The 27,092-nt window shown below is 41.4% G+C and overlaps 2 protein-coding genes across 2 annotated transcripts; one reads left to right on the top strand and one right to left on the bottom strand.

The window, feature by feature from the left end:
• Positions 1-411: 411 nt before the first annotated feature.
• Positions 412-6,702, top strand: angptl4 (angiopoietin-like 4). The gene is made up of 7 exons (XM_086272706.1): positions 412-1,061; positions 1,832-1,942; positions 2,066-2,147; positions 4,629-4,742; positions 4,834-4,929; positions 5,110-5,394; positions 5,501-6,702. The coding sequence occupies exons 1-7, from the start codon at positions 534-536 to the stop codon at positions 5,683-5,685; spliced, it is 1,401 nt and encodes a 466-aa protein (XP_086128832.1). The 5' UTR covers positions 412-533; the 3' UTR covers positions 5,686-6,702.
• Positions 6,703-9,852: 3,150 nt separating this feature from the next.
• LOC147308647 (dipeptidyl peptidase 9-like) lies at positions 9,853-27,011 on the bottom strand. The gene is made up of 21 exons (XM_086272448.1): positions 26,797-27,011; positions 25,403-25,486; positions 25,020-25,258; positions 24,701-24,813; positions 23,126-23,299; positions 21,626-21,797; positions 21,271-21,381; positions 20,529-20,657; positions 20,365-20,426; positions 20,152-20,252; positions 19,752-19,929; positions 19,495-19,654; positions 19,277-19,356; positions 18,453-18,605; positions 17,670-17,805; positions 15,436-15,581; positions 15,116-15,262; positions 14,867-15,019; positions 14,289-14,431; positions 13,504-13,615; positions 9,853-11,014 (listed from the first exon to the last, which is right to left on the bottom strand). The coding sequence occupies exons 2-21, from the start codon at positions 25,456-25,458 to the stop codon at positions 10,922-10,924; spliced, it is 2,658 nt and encodes an 885-aa protein (XP_086128574.1). The 5' UTR covers positions 25,459-25,486; positions 26,797-27,011; the 3' UTR covers positions 9,853-10,921.
• Positions 27,012-27,092: the final 81 nt, after the last annotated feature.

Here is a 27,092-nt window from a genome sequence, read left to right as displayed (position 1 = left end):
ATGAACTAAGGACACAATGAAGAAGCTCAGTAAAGGTCTGTGCTTCATCTTTATCCAGCACAAACTCACCAAACACAGAACCACATTGTTCATCAAAGAATATAACCTTTTATCTGGCTTCTGATATCATTGTCAACTGTTCATGTACTCATAATCATATTACAATCATAATGATCAGACTATACTACTATTACAAATCATAGAAGGGTACACAACTGTCCTGTCTCCCAGCGCACAGAGATGAACACCACTTTATCATTTCTGGCGTCAGCCTCTGACAGGAAGAGTTAACAGAGAGGTGGAGGAGGGACAGAAACCTGAGAGTGACTGCACGCCTCCTTCTCCTCAGCTGGCCAATAGCAGGCGGCTCACAGCTTTGACTTGACGGCTGAGAAACTATATAATAGCAGCACTGAGCTTGTTTATCCAGGAACCTGAACTATCAGATCCAATTCGAGAAGAGAAGGCAGGACACTGCACAATTCTGTGCACAGTTTACAGACGTATTTCAGAAGTTTAGTAAAACGGCAGAAATGAAGACAACACTGGCAACTCTGACTCTCTGCCTGGTGGTGCTCATGGCCACAAGTTTCCCAGTGGAGAGGAAAAGAGCCTCAAGCTCTGGTGGTGCTACCAAGGAGAAGCGTGTCCAGTATGCAGCATGGGATGATGTTAACGTCCTTGCCCACGGCCTCCTGCAACTGGGCCAGGGGCTGAAGGAGCATGTGGACAAAACTAAAATCCAGATGAGGGACCTGTCAAGCAAACTGAAAGTCTTCAATCGCACTGTGAGCGAACTGGGGAAGGAAAGCCAGAGGCTACAAGCAGAGGGGGAGCTTTTGAAAGCTCGGGCCCAGGGACTGGAAGACAGAGAGGGGCAGGTGCTGAATGTCACAGCCGAGCTGAGGGATAAGGCAGAGGAGATGCAGCAGGAGAGAAGGACAATGAGTGAAAGACTCAGCCGCCTGGAGGAGAAGGTGGACGGCATGTTGCAGGGAAATGGAGGGATGTCTGACATGAATGCTGGTGCCAAGAACAGCAGTGATGCTCACAACATCCAGGTAAGATTATGTGTGTAGGTTAATGATGATCATTAGAACTATGTTGGATAAGTTGAATGAAAGTTAGTCTGGGAGGGAAATTATCTGAAATGAAGCTTTTCCACTGTGTGCAAACCATTTTTCTTAGAGTTAAGATACTTCCATGTAGGCCCCTCAAAGTACAAAGGGATTTTGCACTGGTTATCAAGTCAGTGGATTTACAGCATCCAAGGATTACAAGGTGTGTGTGTCTGTGTGTGTGTGGGGTGGGGGGTGTCTGAACACTCAGTGGTCCTAAATAAAATTAAACAGAGCGTAAGCAGCGGGTGGTGGTAAGCCGGAGTGGAAGGTTACTACTGCAGGCGCGGATAAACGTGCAGTACGTGCAGACAGAGCTGCCGGATAAACAGGCTCTGCCAGCATCAGATGCAAGAATTTTCCGTTCCGTTGCATTTTGCAGCACAGACACTGAAGGGGCTCATGAAAGTTTTGCTTTCTTAGCAAAGCTTCGTTTACAAAGCATTGTGTGAGTCGGAGAGCTTTGTATGGTGAGCTGGAAAATCCCGAGCGGCGAATGGGTTACATAACTACACCTACACACTATTGGCTTGTCATTGTAGGATAAAATAACAAGTTTCAAGCAACAGTTTGAAACTTACGGGTACCCTATTTGCGGTGTTAACTGGAGGACCTCCTTTGAGCGATGGATTTATTTTACGCACAAACACGTCGTCGAATAAAAATGATATAATAATTAATATTGTTGCACCTGTGTCATATTTTTCTGTCAGCTCATGCTGGAGGCCCAGAACAGACGAATTGATGATCTGATGGAGCGCATCAGACTTCAGCAGGATAAGCTTGACAAACAGAACGTGCGCATCAGGACCCTGCAGAGTGAAGTAAGCAGGCGCCACATTTACGCACACTGCTTGCACAAAAAATTCTTTAAACATCTTTATCGTTATTATTATTATTATTTTGTCTTTTTTTTTGTCTCATCACTGATTTGCAACCTTTTTCAGATCCAGCAGTCAAGACAGAAAGCCTCCCAGCGGAGCAGCAAATCCGAGGGTGGTGTCGCGGAGCAGCGCGACTCGCCGGCCGGTAAGTAAAGCCAAAAAGCGTCCAAAATCCCCCCCTTGACACTGTCTTAAGTCGACTCTACAAAATCTGACGCCAAATGTGACAGACCATCTGTCTAGTAAGGCCACAAAGAAGCTTAAATCACTAGCAATTAAAATCAAGGAAACTAATTAATTCGGGACAAGCTTATCAGCTCAGCGTGACGCCAAAAATACCAACAGGTGCAATCCCTGAGAGCGACTGAAATATTAGTATTACTCGTTAAATACGATATAGCATTAACCCTCTCCAGGCAGACGTTGCAGATTTGCAACAGTTAAGAACTAACAACCTGATCACCCCACATACATATTTTATGAGTTTCTTTTACTCAGAAGTAGCACTGCAGGACTTGGTTGTGCATTAGCAACAAAAAACTTAATTTGAGCCTGAGAGGGTTAACACAGTCACGTGTACAACATATTTAAAATATAAAGTATAGATTTGGGGTTTTTTGTTTGTTTGTTTGTTTAATTGTAAGCTGAGTCTATCGTACATTTGAGGGATTTTAATCACAATAGCAACAGGAAGTTGCTGGAATATCGCTGCAGGAGTTGTACGGGAAATTAGTAAGGTGTTTAGTCAGCACCTCTGATACTGTGGTTTACAGTAATTATGAAAGGCTCTCAGACTGCAGGCACGCCAAACAGCTGCTGTGACTGAACCAGCATGAATGACTGGTTTCATCCAGACTGGACTGGATGCTGAACAAATGGGGAAGCGATAAGAAACTCTGAGCTTTCTATCAGATTAGATATAGATCTCATTTTATTCCTTTTTAGTTTTAAATAACGCTGAAATCTGCACATATGGAATAATTGCAGTAATTATGAATGAATACAAATGGAAAATGATATATTCAAACTGAATTCTCGGGTTGTAATAGCCATGTGTGTGAACTAGGTGAAAGGTGAATGTGGCTGAGGTAACATTAGAGTTCGGTCATTGAAATCACAATTACACCATAAAGCTCTGACATCTGCAGGATTCAGGGATGGGGGAGAGAGGGGGGGGGGGGGGGGAGTTATTCTGGAAAGGTTTCAACTGGGGGAAAGTTTGCTGGTCTCTGGGAGAATTCAGTCAGGGTCAGACAGCATGCCAGGATTACGCGCAGATCATTTCTGCGCTGTGGAGGAGGGAAAGGGCAACAAGGTTTTCTTGGACTCATGTTCAGATTTCTCACCTTGGGTCTTAACTAAAATAAAAATAATAATAATAATAAAGGAAAACAAAGGGGAAAGGCAAGCTAAATTTATCTCTGAACTTTGTACAGATATCGTATGTTGTTTTGAAGACACTCACCTCCTCCCCATTTCCAAGATGTCCCACCTTTTTCTGTTAAACAAACATTTTTACATCCCTGAAGAATGAGCAACCTTTGCCCTACAACAATCAAACAGGCATTCCTCCTCCTGAGCCTCCTTTCCCTTTGGTCGTCCTCTCCTCCCCCATCCCTGTGCACCTCCCAGCCACCCCATCTCCTCCTTATTTCCAATTATAATGAATTAGAAATGTGCTAAAGTTCAGGAGAACCCTTGACCCCTGAGCAGACAGTCACCACAACAAGAGTTCATTTCTCTAAAGAAGAAAAGGTCACCTCACACAAACAGATTTTGCTACTGTGTGATCAGCTGATGAGCTTTCACTGAAACAACTAGAACAACCAAATTTAAATCTATATATATGCACAGTAAATTGTGACGAGGCTTTGGCAGGATATTAAACTGCACTACATGATGTCATCCTTACTAAAAAAGGATTATGCCAGGGGTGCAATTAGCCTCATCCCTTATTAAAGCACGTGCCAGCTCTGGAGACCCCTGCTCTGCATACAATAACAGCCCCCCTCATCCCTACACCATGCTGTGATCATTCCCCATGCATGCAGCAGCCATGCACATCTTCGTCACCAAGCGGCTGCTGTGCACGTGAGGGAGGTGTGACAAGCCAAGGGGGAGGAAGGGGGTCGGATGCACGAGCGAGAGGGCGGGGGGTTTGTAGAGGAATGTAAAGGATAGGAGTATGTAACTCTATAGGTTGCACAGCCCAGCACTTAAAGAGGGCAGGCTGCCTGGGAACTGGGAGAAAGGTCATGTTTACAACAGTCCTGCTAAAGCTAGGTCAAAGTTTTTGTTTTTTGTTTTTATCAGGAACACACTCATATCTCCAGACATAGTGATAAGCTTTTATTTTTCTTTCCCCTGGAGATATAGTCTTATTTGAAAACACTCTACTCGAAGTGTGCAGCAGCCCATTACTGAAAGATTCACTAACTGTGAATGACCTATTTCTGAAAGCTGGGTAGGATAACCAAAATAAAAACATTTGAGGGAGCTGGGGCGAAATCTGAACACAGCGGTTGGACTAAAAAGGCAGCATGTCTAAAGCACATCCAGGGAAAAAGGCATCCGTGATACAGTCCAAGTTTTAACTTTTTTTCCTTCTTCTTTGTTCTTTTTCCAGAGACGGCATCGGACTGTCACGAGCTGTTCATGAGAGGAGAGACCACCAGTGGGGTGTACACCATCCAGCCAGCAAACTCAGAGCCCTTTGAAGTCTTCTGTGAGATGACAGCTGGTACGTGGAGCAAAACTCCTTTAGATTTTGAACCTGCTGTTTCATCAGATGGAATATGTTCTGATCATTCTTTCTCTGTTTTTCTATCCAGACGGCGGATGGACAGTGATTCAGAGGCGCCAAGATGGTTCAGTGGACTTTGACCAGCTGTGGGATGCCTACGAGAAAGGCTTCGGCAGCCTGAATGGTAAATGCTTTTGAATTTTATTTCACTGGCTGATTGGTACAGTGTTCAGACAGGTTATCTGCCTTTTAGTAACGTTGCATCAGTGGACAGAAATACCCTCCAAAAACATTTTAGCACTTAAACCTGAAATGGACCACATGCAAACAGAGCTCAAACTCCTCTTCTTTCCTTCCTCTCCAGGAGAGTTCTGGTTAGGTTTAGAGAAGATTTACTCTATTGCCAAAGATGGCAGCTACATCCTCAACATCAAGCTCTCTGACTGGGTGGATGACCTTGCAACCGTCCGTCTCCCGTTCCAACTGGGCGGACAGGAAACCAAATATTCCCTCCAGATTCAGAAGGGTGGCACTTTCAGTGACCTCGAGAGCTCCCTGGCCACTGACACCGCCTCTGGTCTGCCTTTTTCCACCCATGACCAGGACAATGACCAGAAAAGTGACACCAACTGTGCCAAGCACCTCTCTGGTAAGATACAATGATGAACATCCTTCAGATATTAACTCGTGATGTGGCTCACATAGAGTCCAGTAAAAACGCATCAACTAACCTAATATCGTCCTGTTTTTTCTAGGTGGTTGGTGGTTCAGTAACTGTGGGCGCTCCAACTTGAATGGCAGATATTTCCAGAGTCCTCCTCCCAAGCAGCGGCACCAGAGAAAGCAAGGCATCTTCTGGAAGACTTGGAGAGGCCGTTACTACCCTTTGAAATCCAGTATGATGATGATTGCTCCCGCTGCAATCGAGAGCAAATCATAAAAAACCAGACGAGGCAAAAACAAGAAGGGTTGTAAGAAGCAGAACTATTGGTTGATGAGGTAGAGCTTGCCACTTCCTTGGTTATCTCCCTTTAGGGACTTAATCTGAGAGCTACAGCCCTCAAAATCAGGACTGTTCTCCAGAGAAGATGAGCAGATTCCTTCCCGGCATTGATGGCCACAGAAGAGACAAAGCTAAAACGTGCAATGGAATTTAAAAAAAAAATTAATATGTCGTAGCATTGCGCAGTTTCTTTCTGCTGGTTTGAAGCTGGTGCTCCCAGTCAACAGGACGTCCCATCACAGCGTGTCCCAGCCTGTCCAGTGAGCTGTAAGCAAAGAAGCTTTTCCAACAAGTCCAGACTCCTCATCACATGTGAGGTGTCAGCTGTGTATGCGGTCTGTTGATAAGTTTGAATGTAGCAAGGACTGTCAGATTTTTAATAAAAAGGAAAGAAAAAAACCATGCAGCATGCATCAAGCAAGCCTTTTAAACCCAATGGGGCAGACCAAATGGAGACTTAATTAAAACAGTCATTTTCTACGTGAACATGACGACAGAAGCATTGTGTAAAGTTGTACTTCACTGTAAACTAGATGCAGAAACACTGTTCCAGCCTTTTGTACCACATACTGCACGTTCTGCCTGCAAATTTGAATCAGTCGAAAACTATTCTTAACTGAGTTGTTCTGATTTTCCTGTGGAGATGTTGTTGATAATAAGTCATATTGACTACTTTTAAGATGAGTTTTTGTAAGTAGTATTTGAAGGACTGTTTTCATAACTATAACTGTTACTGTTGTCCAGTGATATTATCTGTGTCCTTAAGACTTGAGAGCTACTGTAGATGTTTTTTTTCCTTATTTAAATGTTGTAAAAAAAATCACCTGATAAATGTATATATCTATCTATCTATATATGCTGTTTGTAATTTATGTTCTGGTTTTTTTTAAGAGAAAGATTTGGGGCCATAAAGAGCCAATAAAACTGATTGAAATCAATATCTGTGTGCACTTTATCTCTGTTATGTTCAATGCAATTCAGTTTTATTTACACAGCCACAAACCTCAACAGTCACCTCAAGATGCTGTACATGCAAAACCCCAAGAATCAGATGACCAAGGGCGACAGTGGGAAAGAAAACTTCTTGCATTTTGCAGTAAATCCATAACCAAGATGTGATGCAAGGCATGTAGTCTGATTTCACATTGTGGCTACCTCATGTAATTAAACTGATATTTATTTTTCTTACACTTGTAACACAACACTGAGTTTGCTAACCGCGCAAACACACATCTGCACTAAACCTCAGCCGCACGTAGCAGACCTCTCGATCAGCAGCTTATACCTGGAAGCAAACCTTAGTAGCTCCAAGGTGTCAGCTTTAATTTCCAGAGCACCACCTTCTACATCCTTGTCAGGCTTACTGTTAATGTGCTTCATCCACAGTGATCCTCCGAGAACTGACAGCCGGGTCAAGATCAACATCTGAGACAGCTGATCTGAAGGAGTTTACCCTCATCTCAACTCGCCTTTCTCTTCTGGGCTACGGTGTTGCCAGTGAAAGTCGACGGCCTGATGTCACAGCTTGGGTGATGTAAAAAGAACGGGACAGCACTTCCTGCAAATGGAAAGCATTTGGTGACTTGTTGTGGTGACTGTCTGCTCGGGCGACTGTAAGGCATGGGAACAGGTTTTTGTTTTCGTTTTTTTAAACCTTGGTAAATAAGGTTTACCATTTTTTTCATTTAGCATGCATTTAAAGTGTTCTTTCTGCAACTCTCTAAATCAAAACTAAAACCAATTTATTCTTGAAATGTACTTTTAGGGCATATTAAGAAACTGTGGCAACACAAACCTATTTGCATTTGTCTAACACCTTTAAATATCTCTCTATTTTTTTATTTATTTTTTTGGTCGTGGTGGTGGGGGGCTTCTAAGCCCAGACATTGGGATAGTCTAAATATTGTTATTCCCATTTGATTTGCAAAGTTTTATATGAATGAATGTAAACTTGCTAAAATGATTTTCATGGTTCAAAGTCAAGGTGGGCCTATAAATTAAGTAGAGTTTTAATTTGAACAATAAATAAATAAATAAAGCTTTCACTTAAGGCGCTTTTGGTTTATTTGTGTTGACCTCCTGCTGTTTTGTTCTCTTTGGCTCTTTCGGGAACAGTGCCAGTACAATCCAAAGCATTAGCGGTCTGGCTGTACTCCCTACCAAGAAACAGTCCAGTGTTTCTGTTTGTTTGTTTTAAACAAATTAAGCACACACCAGATGAAGCAGAATAATTCATTAGCTTTAATGGAGCTGGTAGACAGATTTGATTAACCTTAATCAAGACCTTTCACTAAACGAATCTAACCAGTTTTCAGCTGTCACTTTATTAGGTACACCATGCTAGTACCAAGTTGGACCCCCTTTTAACCTTCGAATCTGCCTTAATTCTTCATGGCACTGATTAAACAAGATGTTTGAAATGTTCTTTAAAGATTTTGGTCCATATTGATATGAAAGCATCACACAGCTGCTGCAAATCTGTGATGGGAATCTCCCCTTCCACCACACCCCAAAGGTGCTCTATTGGATTGAGATCTGGTGACTCTGCAGACCATTTGAGTACAGTGAACTCATTGTCATGTTCAAGAAACCAGTTTGATTTGAGCTTTGTGACATGGTGTGTTATCCTGCTGGAAGCAGTCATCAGAAGATGGATCCACGCTCAACAATATTCAGGTCCATGGTGCTCAGTTGGTGCCAAGGGCCATAAAAGTGTGCCAACTGGCCTGAACCATTGATATAATGCAGGATGGATCCATGCTTTCGTGCTATTTGTGCCAAATTGTGACCCTACCATCTGAATTTTGCTGCAGAATAATCAGACCAGACTACATTTCTCCAATCTTCTGTTGTCCAGTTTTGGACAACAGGCCATTCTCTATGAACCCTAGATTTTGCTTGAAAATCCGAGTAGATCAGCAGTTTCTGAATCACAGTCACTTAAATCACTATTCATTCCTTATTCTATTGTCCAGGTTGACCTTTAAAAGGCTGCTTTGACCATGGCTACATGCCTAAATGTCCAATTTGCACTAATAAGATGTGATGGCTGCACTTAGAGCCACACAGTGGTAATACCCACCATGTTAGTGTAGAGGCTTATAAGTAACATTGCATTCACATTTCTTTCTTTAAATATAGGAATTTATTTACAGGACAATAAATAACTGGTTTTGGTTTAGTTAATTCATATATCCACATAACGCTGCATTCTAAAATAAGTGCGCACATTTTAGTTTACACTGTTATGTATGATTAATCTTTTGTTTTCTGAGTTACCTTAGTTGCAGCTGTTCCAGTCCCTTGATTAAGGAGCCAAGAGGTGGAAAAGGGGCGGAGCGAGGTTTAAAGGAAGGCTACAAATTGGTTCACGCCATAACTCGGGACCATGGGGGGGAATTGGAGTTCATTATGTTTGGTTTAGTTAGGTTTTGTGTGTTTTACCCCTTTTCCTGTTTTTGTGGGCTGATCAGCCACTATTTAAGTTTCCCCTTTGTCTCGTTAAGTTAGGTCAGTTTGTTTGAGTTATCAGTTGTGTTGTCAACTTTGAGTAGAGTTTTGTTAGTTTGACCTCTTTTATGGGCCCAAGATTTTGATTCTTTTTGCATGAGTTAACCAATTATGTTTTTTGGGTTAAATAAAAAATCATTTTTTGGACTTTAACCTGTGCCTAAGTTTCCTTCACTGCACGGTCCATCACATAAGACATGGCTGATTAGAGGCTTGCAATAACAAGCAAAGGATCAAATATTGCCATTTCCTTCTTCTCCAAAGGCCTGCTTGTTTATTGAAGTGATTTTAAGGGCAGTGGAATCCAGTTAAGTCTCTGCGGTGCTCCCAAATCAATATGAAGCATCACTCAATACATCTAAAGGTTACCACAGCATCAGCTGCCACATGTTTGGGGAGCTTCAAAGCCCTCTTCTTGTAGCTGAGGTGGATTTCTTTAAGTCAGGTGCAGGTCTGATGTGAAGAGGAATACAGGAGCCGGGGGGTCTAATTGAGGCTTTAAGCCACACTTGACATTTAAAATAATAATTTTAAAAAACCTTTTAATCCCAGAAAATATGAAGTACAACAAGACATATAACCCTTCACAGGTAGAAAAACAATAAGACTGCACCAGAAGAAAGCTTGTGATTGATTCATACATTTATTCATTATCATGTACAAATTGTATTTCGGTGGTACAAAGCTGTTGTAAGACTCCAGTGCTCACCCTCTTGTTGTCTTTATTGCAGTAAAAAAGGGAAATACCAGCATGATCAAGAGTCAAGAGGTACTTTGGCAAATATAAATTATGTGTTAAGAAGGCAAGCAGACATCTCGAGCAATGTAATATGACGGGGTAAGACGGCGCAAAAACATCAATGAGTGCCTTCCATCAGCACTCATGAAAAAAAAAAAAAAGAATAAAAATCCATAAAAATATTTCATTTTAAACAACAAACGCTAAAAACACAGACAGAGGAAGAGCCTTGATTTTCTTCCTTTCTTGATTATTACACCAACTCCGAGGTACAGACCCACAGTATGTATGGCTATTGTGAGGGTGGGTGTGAGTGTCTGTGCTTATGTATGAGATGAACTGTATTTTACATATGCATGTATACTGTAAAGGTTTACGTCTGCAAATGCGCGGACACATTTCCATGTCATATCTGTGAACTGTAACCACCGCTTCTACCTCTGACTGGAGTAAACAAAACAGGCTTGGGGGGGCGGGAAAACAATTTGATAACGTTTGGCAGAAACCATCGTGGCTGTAGAAATGAAGATGTGAGTGAGCAATGAGTCAGACTGACACAGCCTGCAAACATTTCTTCACAAGTCTTTGTTCGGCTTTCTGGGTGGGACACCACATGTCGTGCACGTAAACCTTTCTCCAGACTGTACATGGGGGTGAAGGGGGCGTGAAGAAGACTGGGAGAGCAATTGAGTAACAGAAGAAGACAGAAAGGAGGAAATGTAATGCAGAAGTGAGACGAATAGTTGGTTGGGAGGAAAGGAGCTGGTGGCTGCTGGGTGTCTGATGTGTTTCTTGCTGACAGGGTAAACAGTTAGAAATGGGCTGGGGTGGGGAGGTCATGGAGAATACAGGTGGGCGGACAGTTGGGAGGGGTAAAAGAAGGAAGAGGGGAATTTGACTTCACTTGTCCCCTGTTGTCTGATTTTAGAGGTATTGTTGTAGAAAGTGCAGCAGCATTATCTCGTAGTGCTCTCCAGACTCAGGGCAGCGGATACTGTGCCGCTCGTTGGGGTAGACCTTTAAAAATGAAAACAGAGCAATCAACCAACATCAGCAAATTAATTTACACATGCTCTTTGTGTGTGTACAGTGGGGCAAAAAAGTATTTAGTCAGCCACCGATTGTGCAAGTTCCCCCACTTAAAATGATGACAGAGGTCAGTAATTTGCACCAGAGGTACACTTCAACTGTGAGAGACAGAATGTGAAAAGAAAATCCATGAATTCACATGGTAGGATTTGTAAAGAATTTATTCGTAAATTAGGGTGGAAAATAAGTATTTGGTCACCTCAAACAAGGAAAATCTCTGGCTCTCACAGACCTGTAACGTCTTCTGTAAGAAGCTTTTCTGTCCCCCACTCGTTACCTGTATGAATGGCACCTGTTTGAACTCATCATCTGTATAAAAGACACCTGTCCACAGCCTCAAACAGTCAGACTCCAAACTCCGCCATGGCCAAGACCAAAGAGCTTTCGAAGGACACCAGGAAAAGTATTGTAGACCTGCACCAGACTGGGAAGAGTGAATCTACAATAGGCAAGCAGCTTGGTGTGAAAAAATCAACTGTGGGAGCAATCATCAGAAAATGGAAGACATACAAGACCACTGATAATCTCCCTCGATCTGGGGCTCCACGCAAGATCTCATCCCGTGGGGTCAAAATGATCATGAGAACGGTGAGCAAAGATCCCAGAACCACACGGGGGGACCTGGTGAATGACCTGCAGAGAGCTGGGACCAAAGTAACAAAGGTCACCATCAGTAACACACTACAACGGCAGGGAATCAAATCCCGCAGTGCCAGACGTGTTCCGCTGCTGAAGCCAGTGCATGTCCAGGCCCGTCTGAAGTTTGCCAGAGAGCACATGGATGATACAGCAGAGGATTGGGAGAATGTCATGTGGTCAGATGAAACCAAAGTAGAACTTTTTGGTATAAACTCAACTCGTCGTGTTTGGAGGAAGAAGAATACTGAGTTGCATCCCAAGAACACCATACCTACTGTGAAGCATGGGGGTGGAAACATCATGCTATGGGGCTGTTTTTCTGCCAAGGGGACAGGACGACTGATCCGTGTTAAGGACAGAATGAATGGGGCCATGTATCGTGAGATTTTGAGCCAAAACCTCCTTCCATCAGTGAGAACTTTGAAGATGAAACGAGGCTGGGTCTTCCAACATGACAATGATCCAAAACACACCGCCCGGGCAACAAAGGAGTGGCTCCGTAAGAAGCATTTGAAAGTCCTGGAGTAGCCTAGCCAGTCTCCAGACCTCAACCCCATAGAAAATCTGTGGCGGGAGTTGAAAGTCCGTGTTGCTCGGCGACAGCCCCAAAACATCACTGCTCTCGAGAAGATCTGCATGGAGGAATGGGCCAAAATACCAGCTACTGTGTGTGCAAACCTGGTAAAGACCTATAGTAAACGTTTGACCTCTGTTATTGCCAACAAAGGTTATGTTACAAAGTATTGAGTTGTATTTTTGTTATTGACCAAATACTTATTTTCCACCCTAATTTACGAATAAATTCTTTACAAATCCTACCATGTGGATTCATGGATTTTTTTTTCACATTCTGTCTCTCACAGTTGAAGTGTACCTCTGGTGCAAATTACTGACCTCTGTCATCATTTTAAGTGGGGGAACTTGCACAATCGGTGGCTGACTAAATACTTTTTTGCCCCACTGTAACCAATCATATCTAATCTAGAAAATATCTTTTTTGCCTTTGAAGCCACTCATGACCTTCTTTACAAAGGTTGTTTTTGTAGCCTAGCACCTGCTGTTGCTAGGTTACACAAACCATCTCCCTTATCCATATATAACTGGGCCATGAGGGACAAACAAGCGCCGTTTAACCTTTACCCGTGTTGAAGTTGACACTGTGAAGCTCAACACTTCTTGATTTTGATTGGTTGGTGACAGAGAAGTGGTTCAAGAGTTAACTTGTATTTCCAAATGAAAGCACTGAAAGCGCAGCAGGAAAAAGAAGCTGCTTTGCATGATCGCACTGAACGCTGTCGATGCAAAGTGTCACAGCATTGAGGCTGTCATTATGGAAATAGCTGCCCACTGACACTAAAGGTTCAAAATTCAAAACAACAATCCTAATCCTAATATATAATCCAACTACTGTATTATGTTAACTGAAGTTAATTTATTGAACTATAAATAAGTGATACAAGCGAAAATCCTGTGAAAACTAAGATGGCCCTTAGCAGTAAAAGTGCACTTTCTTCTATGTTTCTGGAAGCATGATCTGATATCCAAGTGCTGGTGATGTTATATTATCACCATATAGGCTATATTATCATAATAATAATGTTGGTCCAGGATCAGCCCTGCATCTGACCAGTGATGTTGTTCGATCACTCACTATCACTAACAAACCAACATAAGTGATCAACTGCAGCATTGATCCTGGACAACATGATTGTGATAATGCTGGAACAACATAAACATACACACACACATGTATTATGCTCTTAAGATATGAAACAAACCTGAAGCTGGTAGGGCTTTCCAGCCCGGATTATCTGTGACACTAGAAAATTGGTGTGGAAAAAGTGTACATTCTCATCCAGAAAGCCGTGGAGAATAAGCAAACGGTTGGGCCTGAAGAAGAGAGTTACGATGTGATTAGTTAAACTGCAATGAATACGTGTTCTGAGAACAGTAAAAACATGTTCCCAACATTACAAATGTTTTAAGTGGCACAAAGAGATTTACAGAATGATTACACAAATGCAGTTGTAAAAAATCTTTTACTCTCTCTTTCAGTATCACGTTTTTAAGGTCATCGCTAGAACCCTAAATAGTGAGGTTCCGTCAGGATGCAATCTTAATGTTAGCAGAACTTATTTTACATACAAAAAAATAATAATAATAATAATCCACAGCTTTTGACTTAAAGGAAGACCCCGCTACTGAAACATCAATAACTCAACGTTCCTCAGCTAATGAAAATGATCCAAGTAGCCCAAGGACACAGAGGCAAGGTGTGGCATGCACAAGCACGAGTTCAAGAGTTTAAATGTTTTAAGAGTCACATTTAAAGGTGTTTCATAAGAATGAGACTGATTTTTTTAAGAAGTGTTTGAACTGTCAGTTGCACACAGGTATCGGACTGACCAAATGTGAAGCACATTTAACCAAAATATAACATTAAAGATCCTACAATCGTTATTAAAATGCAGAGACAATATGAGAAACTGCAGAGAATGTGCGTTTTGATTTTAAAAACATTTTTCTTTCTTGTTAACTTAAATAAGAGTGTGTGTGTACTGACTCGCTAGGGAGCTTGTCCACATGCAGCGCCACAGATCCCTCCTCGTAGCCCTGTTGGTTGTTCTCAGGCACATCCATGTAGCGCTCTGTGTAGCCTGTGTCATAGGCCATCCACACAGTCACTGGGGCACCTGCAATAGCCAGCTGTCAGGGATGGAAAAGAAATAACATTAAAAGAAAAAGAATTCATCTTAATCTGGAAAGAAGTCACTTTGCAGGAGAGTAATTGTTTAGGCTTACTGTGTGTGTTATAATACGATTATTAATGGTATATTCTGATGTCATTGTTTTACATCTGATATGCACGCATGTCACAAGAAAAATCTTGATGTATCTGCAGACATCTCTACTTAATAATGACTAATGGCTAACACACTCCAAGACAGACACCATGTGGATGCAACTGGCAACTGCATCACAAATGAGGTTATGAGCAATAAGGAAACGGAGAATTAAGAAATGATTTCTCCACTTTATATTGCATTAAATAACAAATGCCTGCATGTTTTGGGCTATAGGTAAAAGTTTAATATGGTTTTAACAATAAACGACAGCTTGAGGGTAAACAGGTAGTCCAACCTTAAAGACATTGGGTCGCTGGATGAGGCCCATGAGAGAAAGGAAACCTCCATAGGACCAGCCATGGATGGCAACACGGCTCAGGTCCACAAAGTTAAACTTCTCTGCTACATACTGCAGCCCCTCCACCTGGTCTTCAATCTCTACTTGACCCTGGAGAGGCAAACAGAGTTATTTCGGCTGGAGCTTTCACATCACATCTATTTCTTTAATGATACTGGATTATTATTTGTATGTGTCAAACTTTACCATTTTGTTTTTCAGTGCTCCTTCAAATTCAAGGCCCCTCTGACAAGAACCCCTCCCATCAATGACAACCACAGCATAGCCGAGAGAAGCCAGTGTGTTCAGGCGGAGGTATTTCATGCCCTTAAAAGAGTTGTTAACCAACTGCACCTACATATACAAAGACATAATCACATTCTTAGAAACATTTTGTTTACACAGTAATAGACTTTCAGAGCAGCATTTATTAGCCACAAAGGGAAGGCAGCAATGATTAAATCTTATGTAACAAAGCCGTATGATTACACAGTTAGAAGTAAGATGGATAAGATGCAGCTACAAACCTGTGGGCCTCCGTAGACAAAGAGAACAGTGGGGTGTTTCCGCCCAGACTGCAGGTTGTGAGGCTTGTATACCATCCCATAAAGCTGGAAGCCTGACTTCCCCGGAAAGTCGAAAATCTCAGGTGGATTGTAATCTCCCGGACAACCTGGATGACATCAACAAGCAGTCACCAGGTTAGGCATACGCAAACAAGGTTTTATGTAATAAAAAAAAAGTAAATTGTGAAATGACTGGTTCTCTTATATAAAGCTTTTCTACTCAAAGTGCTTCATACAGCATGCCTGAGAACCCTTTGTCAACAAATGTTACAGCAGAAAAAAACCTCAGCACTCTAAAACATTTTACAGAACTAAATGATTGTTTGGGAATAAAAAAATGAAACGTTTTAGTGTTTAAGGTTACTGATACTCTTGAACCTGTACTATATTCCACAGCTGGACTCTGCTGCAGGTTTATTTTTCATTCCCTCAGCCAGATTTTTACAGCTTCAAAACATTGTTTCAGCTAACAGCACAATCATGACAAGCAACTCTGTAGAAGCTCCTGCAATGGGGTGGCGGTTAACAGGGATTTATGTTTTAGTGGGAAATCTTCACCTCAACCACCCCTCTCTAGAAATTTAACTACAGATTGCATCGACTGTGATTTGCTTGTTCGTGCATTGTGCATGTTCGGCTACTTTGAGTTAGTATATTGATTGTTATTCTCTAAGTGGCTAAATACAAGGAAACATAATTCTAACATCAATGTAAGGACTCTCTAATGTCAGTAAATTTCAGGTGGGAAATTGCAGAATTTATCGGAATGGACATGAAGGCAGAAAAAAACAAAACCAACAAACAAACAAATAAAATGCTGTCTATCGTCTGGTGCCACACATAAAACACCAAGATACGGCCACAAGGTAATTACACATAATGCACCTGCACAAGCATAAATGCTAGCAACGATGTCGGCCACTAGATAGTTTACACCGTCTGCAAAAATTCCCAACAAAAGTCTAAATCAAGACTTCTGCTTCAATTCCTACTCTTCCAACAAAGCACAAACTGTTCAAGCTGACACCCATATAATGAAAACTACATTAACTAAAGGTGTAGTGCTAAAAAAATTTATATAGAGCAATTTTCAATCCATTGTGATTAAGGAGCTTGCAAAGAAAAGCGTCTGGACTTCTTTAAGTTGCTTGAAGACGTTTCACCTCTCATCCGGATGAGAGGTGAAACGTCTTCAAGCAACTTAAAGAAGTCCAGACGCTTTTCTTTGCAAGCTCCTTTGACTTGCTTGAAGACGTTTCACCTCTCATCCGAGAAGCTTCAGTTCTAAGGTCAAATGGTGGAGAGTCCCAGATATAAACCTAGTGGGAGTGACCCCCCACAGAGGGACAAAAGGGACACTGAAGAAGCTTCCCGGATGAGAGGTGAAACGTCTTCAAGCAACTTAAAGAAGTCCAGACGCTTTTCTTTGCAAGCTCCTTTGACTTGCTTGAAGACGTTTCACCTCTCATCCGAGAAGCTTCAGTTCTAAGGTCAAATGGTGGAGAGTCCCAGATATAAACCTAGTGGGAGTGACCCCCCACAGAGGGACAAAAGGGACACTGAAGAAGCTTCCCGGATGAGAGGTGAAATGTCTTCAAGCAACTTAAAGAAGTCCAGACGCTTTTCTTTGCAAGCTCCTTTGACTACGATGACCTGGATGACTGAGAACCTTCACAGACAATCCATTGTGATGGTTTGGTCCATGATAAGTAGTTTGAATTAAAGAGGTTAATAAACTTTAAGCCTTAAATTTCAGGAGTTCCAAAGCTCCCAGAAACAGAAGAAATGTGATGATGTTTAGGATCGTCTCCTGATATGAACACTCACACTTGGACAGACTATCCTCTGCACAAAACTATACTCACACAGAGAGGCTTTGTTTTGTTTAATGCCAGACTTGTAATTTTTTAACTGCAAGAGAGGTTTTAAAAAAAAGGGAACAAAACATTTACCATGTGAAAACCAAATTTATCAAATCCTTTGAGAGATTTTAAAACAATGACTCTTGGCTGACTTTTCCTTTAGTTTGACAAAATGTCAAACAAGTACTTTTCGTTGGAACTAACCACTTATAGACAGAGGAATGCAGTTGCTCTTGGATACTATCTCAGTGTACACACTGCTGACAAGCAGTGCCTCTCCGTCTTTAGTACGAGCGATGTTACATGGTCTTTTTTACATCAGGCTCTGTTTACCTGGCGATTCCATCATGCTGGCCCAGAACTCAGGAACCATGTGCAGCGGGTCACCTTCTGAGCCAGTCAGCTTGTAGACGTGAACACAGGGAGGAGTACTCACGTTGCTGTAGTGGCTGACAAAAAAGTCAAAGTTCTGCAAGAAGAGAGAAGAGAAAGAGATGCCTTATAAAGAAGAGGAAGGAAATAAAAGGCAAGAGGGATGCAAAGTTGTATCACTAACTACAACAAAGCCCGACATGAGACACTATCAAGTATGCTGTCAACACTCTCTTTAACCCTCTCAGGCCCGAATTAAGTTTTTTGTTGCTAATGCACAACCAAGTCCTGCAGTGGTACTTCTGAGTAAAAAAACCTCATAAAATATGTATGTGGGGTAATCAGGATGTTAGGTCGTAACTGCCTGCCTGGAGAAGGTTAAACGCTTCCTTCAAGCCAGTGCTTTATTTCTCACTGCTCTTAAGCAGGCAGTTTCTCTCTTTACTTAAACCTTCTCTATATCCTCTATTAGCTGTACTTAATCTGGACTGGTCTTGTTTCCCCAGGTGTAAGACAACAACACTTATATTTATTTATTTATTTATTTTTCATATATTTGAAATGTAATTCTGGCACTGACTGAAGTATTTGTTCCCACCAGAACTACTCAAAACAGTAAAATATGTTAAAGCAACTCAACTGTTGAGCAACATGTTAAAAAAAACAGGTGGATAAACAGCTGGATTACTGAAATTTGCACACAGAGTTAAGCAAACAGGTACGTGCACAAATAAATGATAGTACCTGACTAACAGAGCAGCTATGAGAGAAGCCAGGCTTAGTTAGTCTGACCACATCTCCAGGTGACTCATAGCTGACCACGTAAAGATGATGCTCCAGAGGAGTGTCTCTGGTGCCCTGGAAATACACCAACTTTGTTGCCTCATTGACCCAGATCTAGCAAAGGAAACATTAGAGAGCATTTGAAGGTGAATGAAAACAGCAGCTCTCAGCAAAAATACAGCAATTTCAGATGCCATAAAGTAGTCCATGACAAACCTAAATAAAGCCAGTGGAAAATCTTTGTTTCAAGTAATATATTAAATAGTTTAGAAAAGCTGACACCTAGTCAGCATTGGTGCTGAACTCCAGAATACAAAATACAGAAAATACAGTAAAATGTACATTTCAAACAAACATGTATATTTGAGTGTTCTAGTGATTTTTTTAAAGGTAGCATCAGGTTAACTTGTCATCTTTCAGCTTCAGTAGCATTTGACGGTGTTTGCATGTCAACATGTTTAGACATTTTCTGTCCATCTGTTTTACCCAGACTGAAAACAAAAAAATGCCTGAAACAAGCAAAAATTGAAATTGACTGCAGCAGAAGCCTGACAGAAAATCTCCAGGGAAATACCAAATGTCAGTTGATGTGGATCTGTTGTCAACTTCAGACACTGCAGCACCAGTCTTTTTATAAACACCCTAAAATTAGGATTTAGAATCAACACTCCAAATTCATGATCATTACTTGAGATTAAAATTGAGAACTGCCCAAATATTTTCTTACTGAGTTCACCTGCATCTCTCATAAGTGTGATTTTTTTTCTTTTGTATTTGGCACTCACCTTGGAGCCATGTCTTGCCAACACTTCCCATTCCCCACAGGTCAATGTAACCTCTTCTTTGATTGCACATTTAAAGTCTCCTGGAGGACAAAAAAGTAAAAATCAACATTCTATAATGTAAACGCTAACAGCTGAGTCTAAAGACAAAAGTAATATCAGCCTAAAAAATCTGATTATTTCATTTCAAATCAATGCAGAGGCATCTCCTAGTTTCGTACCCTCTAGGTGCTGGTATTCCTCTATCCAACGGTAGCAGCCTGGTTGTAACTGGGATGTGATTTTATACAGATGGCTGAAACCTGTTTTAGACTCATTTACCCAAATGAAAGTAAACTCATCTTCTGTCGTTTGAATAAAGGGATAGAATATATCGTGAACCTGCAGAAAGAAAGAAAGCGTCATAATTAGAATTTATAAATGTACTTAATCAGTTTATTTTAAAGGTAACCATAGAGAGCTGTGAGAAAACATTTACATTTATCCAGACGTCAGTGGTTTCTTCATAGATTATGTATGGCTGCGTGTTAGTGGGCACAGCCTCCAGACTCTCCTGTCTTAGAGCTGGATCATCTGTCACTGGGATGAAGAGGGCGGGTGGCAGCAGAACAAGTTGCAGTTTCCTCTGACTGCGGTCTAACAGCACTGCCCAACCACTACAACAGAGAGCAGACAACGATCAAAAGACTGATTTGTATGGAATGATGAGCAATCGTGAATGAAAAATAGTTCCCTCCAGTACAACTTCTGTAAAAACTAACGAGACTGTTGTGTACGTCCATAGCTCCCAAACTGAAGCTACAATTTTAAAAGGTTCTCAATCAGATAGTTTCTTATGCTGGTTTATTCTGAGAGTGGCAGAATTTTGCAACACTCACTATTTGCCGTCACTCGTCCATCCTACTCTGGCGATGTATTCTGTCCCAGGAAACAAGGAGTTAAAGGGGGCGACCAGTTCTTTGTCGTGTGTGCTCACTATCTGTAAATACACATACACATGCATACGCACACGTGAGATAAAGATCATGCTAAAGAATGAAGATGCTAAAGCACGTAGAAAAAAAGTGAAGAAAAGGAAGTGAGACACTTGCTCTTCCTTGATGATCTGTCTTGATCTCTGCCAGTTTAAGTGTAGACTGGGGATTTTTGCTACCTGTAAATAAGAGATTAGAAAAAAATACAAGTTGTAGAAATGTGTGCGTATGTTTTCACTACTCTAAATCCTTGTGCATACATTGTGCAAACCTGCACTGACCTGTGCGAGGATATCTGTATGCGTCTGCTTTCCGCTCCTCAAGTGCCGGAGATGGAACATGAATAATTTCTACCTCTGTTTCATCCACCTCTTCATACAGAAGGTACACTGTTTTACCTCCATTAGGGTCTGACGAGAGAAAAACAATTAACGCAATTTATCCAAAGAAACAGAACCTATAACATGGGCTGCAAGAATTGTTCCTTAAGAATTGCTTTTGTTAGTAAGAGCCATTGAGCCGAGAACCTACTCGGCTCAACTCAACGCAGCTCGATTCAACTCAGTTTCGGAAGTTTTCCATTACAATTGAGTGCCACCTAATGTACGTGGGGTCGTTATAGCAGTGCAGCTGAAAGTTCAGCGACATTATTTGTATGCAACACGAACACCATAACAATAGAGGGCATCGAGGTGATGGTACACCCGCTGCTCAGTGTATGGCTTTTTGTCAGGCTCGGGGACCACAATGTTTTTTCTCATTGCCAGGTTTAAAAAATGGCAGCTTCGATTTTTGTGAAGGAGACACTCTCATGACTCATCGAGTGACGCCACTGACTGACAATCGGCCGCATGCAGTCTGATGACATCACATTTTTTGGATCAGATCTCAGGTCACTTGGAATCCTGGCCAAGCGGGTACTAAAAAGTACCTGGTACCAGGTACTACCACCTAATGGAAAACCCTAAAAACTGAGTCGAGCCGAGCTGAGCTGGTACTATTGGAAAAAGACATACGGCTGACCTTCTACTGCTGTGGGGCTCCACCAGTAGCCAGTGAAACGGTCAAACTCTTCCTGTATGACAAAAGTTGCTACACCTGCAGACTTGGGGTCCTCCTTAACATTATCTAAACCTGGGAGAAATTGAATAAATTAGCAAATGGGTTCAAATCCATATGCCATATTCATATGCCTAAACACAAAACTGAACATGTGGGATCTCAAAGTTGTTTTCTCTCTGCGCTACAAAGTGAAATTGGATGAGAAAAAACAGGGAAGATGAAGTGCCAAAACAAGACACACACTAATAGTGTGAAATTTGTAAAGCTCACTCAATAAAAATACTGCTTAAATAAAAAAAAAACTGAGTCTTCAGACCTTTATGGCAGTACGTGAGTCGCCTTTCCTCGCCTGTCTTAATGTTGGCTATCCACAAGTCATTGTTGTTGATAAAGGCTATAAAGTCTGGATCTCCGGGGCAGATCTTGGGGTCCATACGGGTCCCTGAGCACTGGGTCTTGATCTCCATAGGCTTTACAGGAGCTGACTGCTAAAACCAACAAAAACAGTCTTAGTCAAAAGGAAATTGAATGTTACGTGGACAAAGCGAGAGCCTTATGAAAACATTAACCTGATTCATGAAAAAAAAAAATTGGAAGTTTAGAGGAAAGACATCAGGACAATCAAAAAGAGTTCTGTAAACTAAGTTAACTCCGTCTGTAACATCTGCTGACTTGAAATACTTGTTGAGTTGTAAAGAGAAGCTCAAATAACAGCTTGAGATTGTTGGTCTGCACAGCCAAGTAAATGACAGCAAGTACAGACCACCCATATGGATGCACGTGGTTATTTTCAGTGACTCAGACCAGCTCATGATTTTGTAAAGTGACTCAATGCATTCGAGCTATTGCAATTTCTCCTACCAGTGAGGATGTTGTTGTATGTTTATACAAATCTCATTTATCTATTATTCGACCAGTTTGTTTATTCTTTTTATCTTGCTAAACCCATCAAGATTCAGCAGCAGCATCATGCACTCCAAAAACTCTTTAAATACAGTGTAATGTACAAGGGTCTAAGGAAATCCCTGTTACTTCAAGCAGGTTAAAAAGCTGCATTAAAATTATAAAAGGCACAAGCACAGGGGGAGAAAGACCTGAAGTGCACCTCTGACAAACAATCTAAATGAATCTTAATCCAAGGCCCAAACCGAGTTTTACAGCTTTTACTATTGATAGACATCTAAAACATGTTAACTCTCCCAAGATTTGTAGTCAATACACCAATTTGAAACTCCTATGTCACCTTGTTTTTGAGTTATTGCATTCACAAACTCAGGTGTTCCATTGCTTGCCTGTCTGTCCACCAGGCAGGGTGATAGCATTACCCCCATCAGCCTTTTAGAGCTGATGGGTAAAAACTGAGCTGTACTGTGGAAATTACTTATATTAAGATGTCGGAGGGATTCAATGTGCAGTTACACTTCTTTACACTGACAGAAAGGGGAGTTTCAGTTTCACGGCCCACTTAAGAACAAAGTGGCCCACAACGCAAAGTCAGTCTAACATTCCTGCTCTAGCCATTAATCACACAAACACATGAAATGTAATAACTTATAACATTATTCTATGTAATAACACTATTCACTGACTGTGTGTCTGGAAGAAAGTCTGACAGGAGACTCACAGATAGAGATCATCTCTACCTTGCAGGTATTCCTTGGTACTGTATCCCTCTAATTGAACGGATACACAGTATTTAAAGGTTTATGAGCCAAAGTAATGTATTTAACATAACAGTGTCTTTACACAGCTGTACTGATCCATTCTTTAATCAAGAGAATCTAAGAATTGCAAAAAATTGAGCAGCTGTACTCACGATGAAACCATTGTTGCCACCGTCTTGACAGTAGAATAGGCTATTACTAGCCTGGAAGAGGAACAGTCCAGTCTGGGAATGGTAGTCATAGGATGTAATACCAAATGCTCCCAAACGTTTACGCTCTCTCAGTAACTCCTCCTCTCGAGAATATGCCCCCTGGTGCGGCGTAGCCTTAGAGCAACAACAGGAAAACATGTGGATAAGATTTGAATTTACCAAAGGGATTTTTAGAGGTTTGCTGTGTAAACCTGTGCATATGCAACGGTACATATATGTAAAAATTTAGGGCTGGGTATCGTCACTGATTTCTAGAATCGATTTGATTCCAATTCACAAGGTCCCGAATCGATTCGAATCAATTCGAATCGGGGAAATTTTGCCTCAGACAGTAAAAAATATTATAATTCAGATCATGCATCAGTACATTTCCATATTTATTTATCTATAAAAAGAAAGCTGACACTTGCGAGACTTTATCAAAGGTGTAAGCATCACAGCAGATGCCTTTGTGTCAAAGTAGCTGATGATAAAACACAGAAAAACATGAAGGTGATTTTCCTGGCCTGGGATTTTATACAAATATTCTGCAGTAGATCAAAAACGAAGGAAAAACCATTAATCAACATATGAACAACACCTGATGCTGCTGAAGTGAAGCAGAGGAAAGTTACAGAGGTTTTATTAGAGACACAGCTAAGCGATTTGCAATTTTGCATAATTTTAAAAAGTTTAAATTTGTTCAGTAGCCTATTGAACGGCAGAAATGAGGCTTTCTTTACAGAAGTAAGTAAAAGGAAAAAAACACAGCAGCCGACAGCGCTGTAAACAACGGTATAATTGTGCGCAAGCGAATAATAAAGAAAACAGATTTTTAGACGGGAAACTGTTCTTGAAGTATACAGAGAGAGAGAGAGAGAGAGAGAGAGAGAGAGAGAGCTGTGCATGAAGTGTGATTTTATCGTGGTGGAAGCAAAGCAGCAAAAGTAAGAAGGAATCCGTGACGATGTTTATCAAATGTGAAGCGTAATATGCTGCTTCTTTTGCTGCTGGTTCAGTGAATTTTGGTTGAAGAGAGATAAAACCTGCAGCTCAGAATCTAGTGCAAAAAATACGTAAACACAAAGCGCGGACCCGCCGAAGCATCAGAATCAGCGAGCTGTCGGCTTTCAGCCCCGACAGTGTCCGTGCCGTCGGGTGAGAAAGGCAACATCTCACTGATTCTGATGCGTCGGCGGGTCCGCGCTTTGTGTTTACGTCTTTGTGCAGAATCCGTGTACCTGCTCACATTTACTGATTTAGCTGTTTGGTGGTTGTTGAAATTTTGTGAGGTTTAACCTGAGATTCTGGCTTTTCGGGCAAAATAAATTTATATTAAAAAATCGATTCAGGATTTTAATGAATCGATATATTTATATGTAACATAATAAATGAGAAACACATGATTAAACCACCTTCATCTGCCCCATCATCCCTTCATAGTGGTTGGATAGTATTTTGGACTTCAATAACAACATACTGGGTAGTTTGGTTGTGGCACAAACAGAGAGGAGAGAGGAGAGATGGGGAATTCACCTGAAAATGATCCAGCATCTGTTTCCATGACAACACTAAGAGGGCCTCTTTCCGAATCTTCTTGGGGATTTCTGAGTAGAGTAATGAGTTCTCTCTGCTTCCATAAGGCATTCCTGGTAAGCGCAAAGAAAAGCAACAAAGGCAGTGTCAACAAGAAACAACAGGCATTTCACCATGACTGTTTTAGTATTATGAGGCAATCATCCTCTGCTGCCTTGAGCAGAAAAGCATGACTGAGGTCAACTGAAAGGAGTACAGTTGAGAAAAAGACAGAAATGACCAATTACAAGCTGATACTGGGCATTTTTGTGCGGCTTACCGAGGTAGTAGAGCCGGTGGGAGTGGGGTCCATTTTCATCATTTTTCTGCACAAACTGGAAGTCATGGGGAGCCTTGTTGGCAATCATGCCTGAGTACTTCCTGCTACAGTGGATAATATCTCGCAGGCCCTCCCAAGAGTGTTTCTCCACAAAGAACTGAGATGGCACATCCTCCATTTCCACCACCTCTGCATTATCCGAAAGGCCGTCCACAGCCGTCATGCTCACAGTCACACAGCTGCACGTTGACATTACAAAGAACTGATAAGTGGTGCAGAAACCAAGGCACACCTACACAAGGCCATTCATTTATTGGAACTGGTTTAAATATTATTCATCCGTTTTTTTTAACCAAGGCAGAGAGACTACATGAACACTGTACCTTGTCCAGATACCGTCTTTATTGTCACAAAGTCTGACCTTCTTGACTCTATGCATTCACTGGTTAACACGTTTGACGTCAGATCTGTAACCAATAGAAGAAGTACAGATGTAATGTTAAAAAATTGTAAATAAAATTAGTTAGCAAATTTGGAATTTGGGTCATCAATTCTTTATAACAAAAGCTAGACACAGTCAAGAAATCTGTCTGCACCAGGCTGTTCTTGTCCCATTAGATTGAGCCACAGTGCATAACACAAATACAGAAAGTGGGCCCCAAACAGAGGGGAAAATGTATCCTTTATTAAGACTTCAAAGGATACTTGCATACTGCAGTGTCCACTAAAGATGTGAAATCCCCTGAACGATTTTTATATGCAAGTCTATGATAGCACAAAAGCAGCTGCCACATCTACAACTCAGCTTCAGGTGAAATACAGGATTTATAGTATAGCCCACATTTCTGCCTTTATAATCTCTGTTTAGTGAGAGATTATATGACGCAAACACCTGTGTGGGGGGATACTGTCTAAACAACCGAGATGCTTTTCTGATGCTACTCCTTTGGTAATTATAGTTGACTAATCTAATATTATGGTGAGGCCACTTACATCTGTGTTTAACAAACTCGCAATCAAAACACCAACCAGCATGTACCACAGAATTCGTATAGATGGCCCTAAATAGCGAATTCAACAATAATTTGTTAATCGTCATGTACGAATGTATAATAGCCATACCGTAAATCTTCGCTTGGATGAAGAACATCTGTAACGTTATTACCGTATGTCTAGTCCTTGTAATCCTCCTATTAGCAATTAAAATTTAACTTAACGTGGCCTCGATCTTACTAAACACGTTAAAATTACAGGGACCTATGTGCCAGTTGTAAAATAATATACGGAAAGAGCCCATTTGAGTCAGGTAGATACCTGACAGCGTTTAGAGGCTTAATATTAAGGATGGGAAATTAGTAGAGTGAAATGGTAAAATAATAATAATAATAATACCGGTGCCGCTGATGGTAACAGTTAAGGTTAGCTTGCCTACAATAGATCTTTGTTCTTGATTTGCAACTACTCACTCACGCCGGGAAAAAAACACCGGCAAATTTATTTGAGCGAACATTTCAAACTCAGCCGATGTTACTTACATCATGAGGTGAACAACAAAACCCCAAAGATTTTAAAAACAGGCAGCAAAAGACAGTTATTAAATCGTGTTTGCCTTCGCTGCCTTTTGACAGGACTGTTCCCCTCTGTCATTCTCGCTCTGAAGCTAACAAGCTAGCTGCCGTTAACCGGGCTGGAAGCTAGGTTGCCACAAGCTAGCGGTGTCTGGTTTTCTATAAAAACAGGCTCTGTGAAAGAAGTTAAAATTTAAACCAACACTCACCAATTCGGCCACTGTTTCTTTACCCGGCTTACAAACCTTATTAGCTCGATGTCAATAAACAGTTTTGAGACCGCTAGAGCTTGTATCCATGGCCCAGAATGGCCACACTCAAATTGCAGCTGGCTCTAAGATTCAAGAGGCGGAACATTCGTACTGGTGGAGTACAAACCCGGTGCTTTTTTCAGCCGCACCGCTGTTGCTGCTCTGGTTTCAGCGGCGGCAGGAACTTTGTGGTCAGTATTACAACTGCTCACCTTATTTGAGCATGAACAGCTTCCCAGGTTAGGCGCTGATGC

Source organism: Aulonocara sp. 'chitande type north' Nkhata Bay, linkage group LG18, assembly GCF_057382095.1.
Source record: "Aulonocara sp. 'chitande type north' Nkhata Bay isolate Kocher_YH1m ecotype deep benthic linkage group LG18, A_spYH_male_GT1.1, whole genome shotgun sequence".
Lineage (NCBI taxonomy): Eukaryota > Metazoa > Chordata > Actinopteri > Cichliformes > Cichlidae > Aulonocara > Aulonocara sp. 'chitande type north' Nkhata Bay.
This window is presented reverse-complemented; position numbering and strand designations above follow the sequence as displayed.

Coding starts and splice junctions, on each gene's coding strand:
- LOC147308647 (XM_086272448.1), bottom strand. CDS start 25,458: ATGCATAGAGTCAAGAAGGTCAGACTTTGTGACAATAAAGACGGTATC. Junction 17,806..18,452: donor ATAGCTGCTCTGTTAGTCAG/GTACTATCATTT, acceptor CTCTTCTTGCAG/AACTTTGACTTTTTTGTCAG. Junction 15,582..17,669: donor CAGCATGATGGAATCGCCAG/GTAAACAGAGCC, acceptor GATGTCATCCAG/GTTGTCCGGGAGATTACAAT.
- angptl4 (XM_086272706.1), top strand. CDS start 534: ATGAAGACAACACTGGCAACTCTGACTCTCTGCCTGGTGGTGCTCATG. Junction 2,148..4,628: donor GCAGCGCGACTCGCCGGCCG/GTAAGTAAAGCC, acceptor TTCTTTTTCCAG/AGACGGCATCGGACTGTCAC. Junction 4,743..4,833: donor CTTCTGTGAGATGACAGCTG/GTACGTGGAGCA, acceptor TTTTCTATCCAG/ACGGCGGATGGACAGTGATT.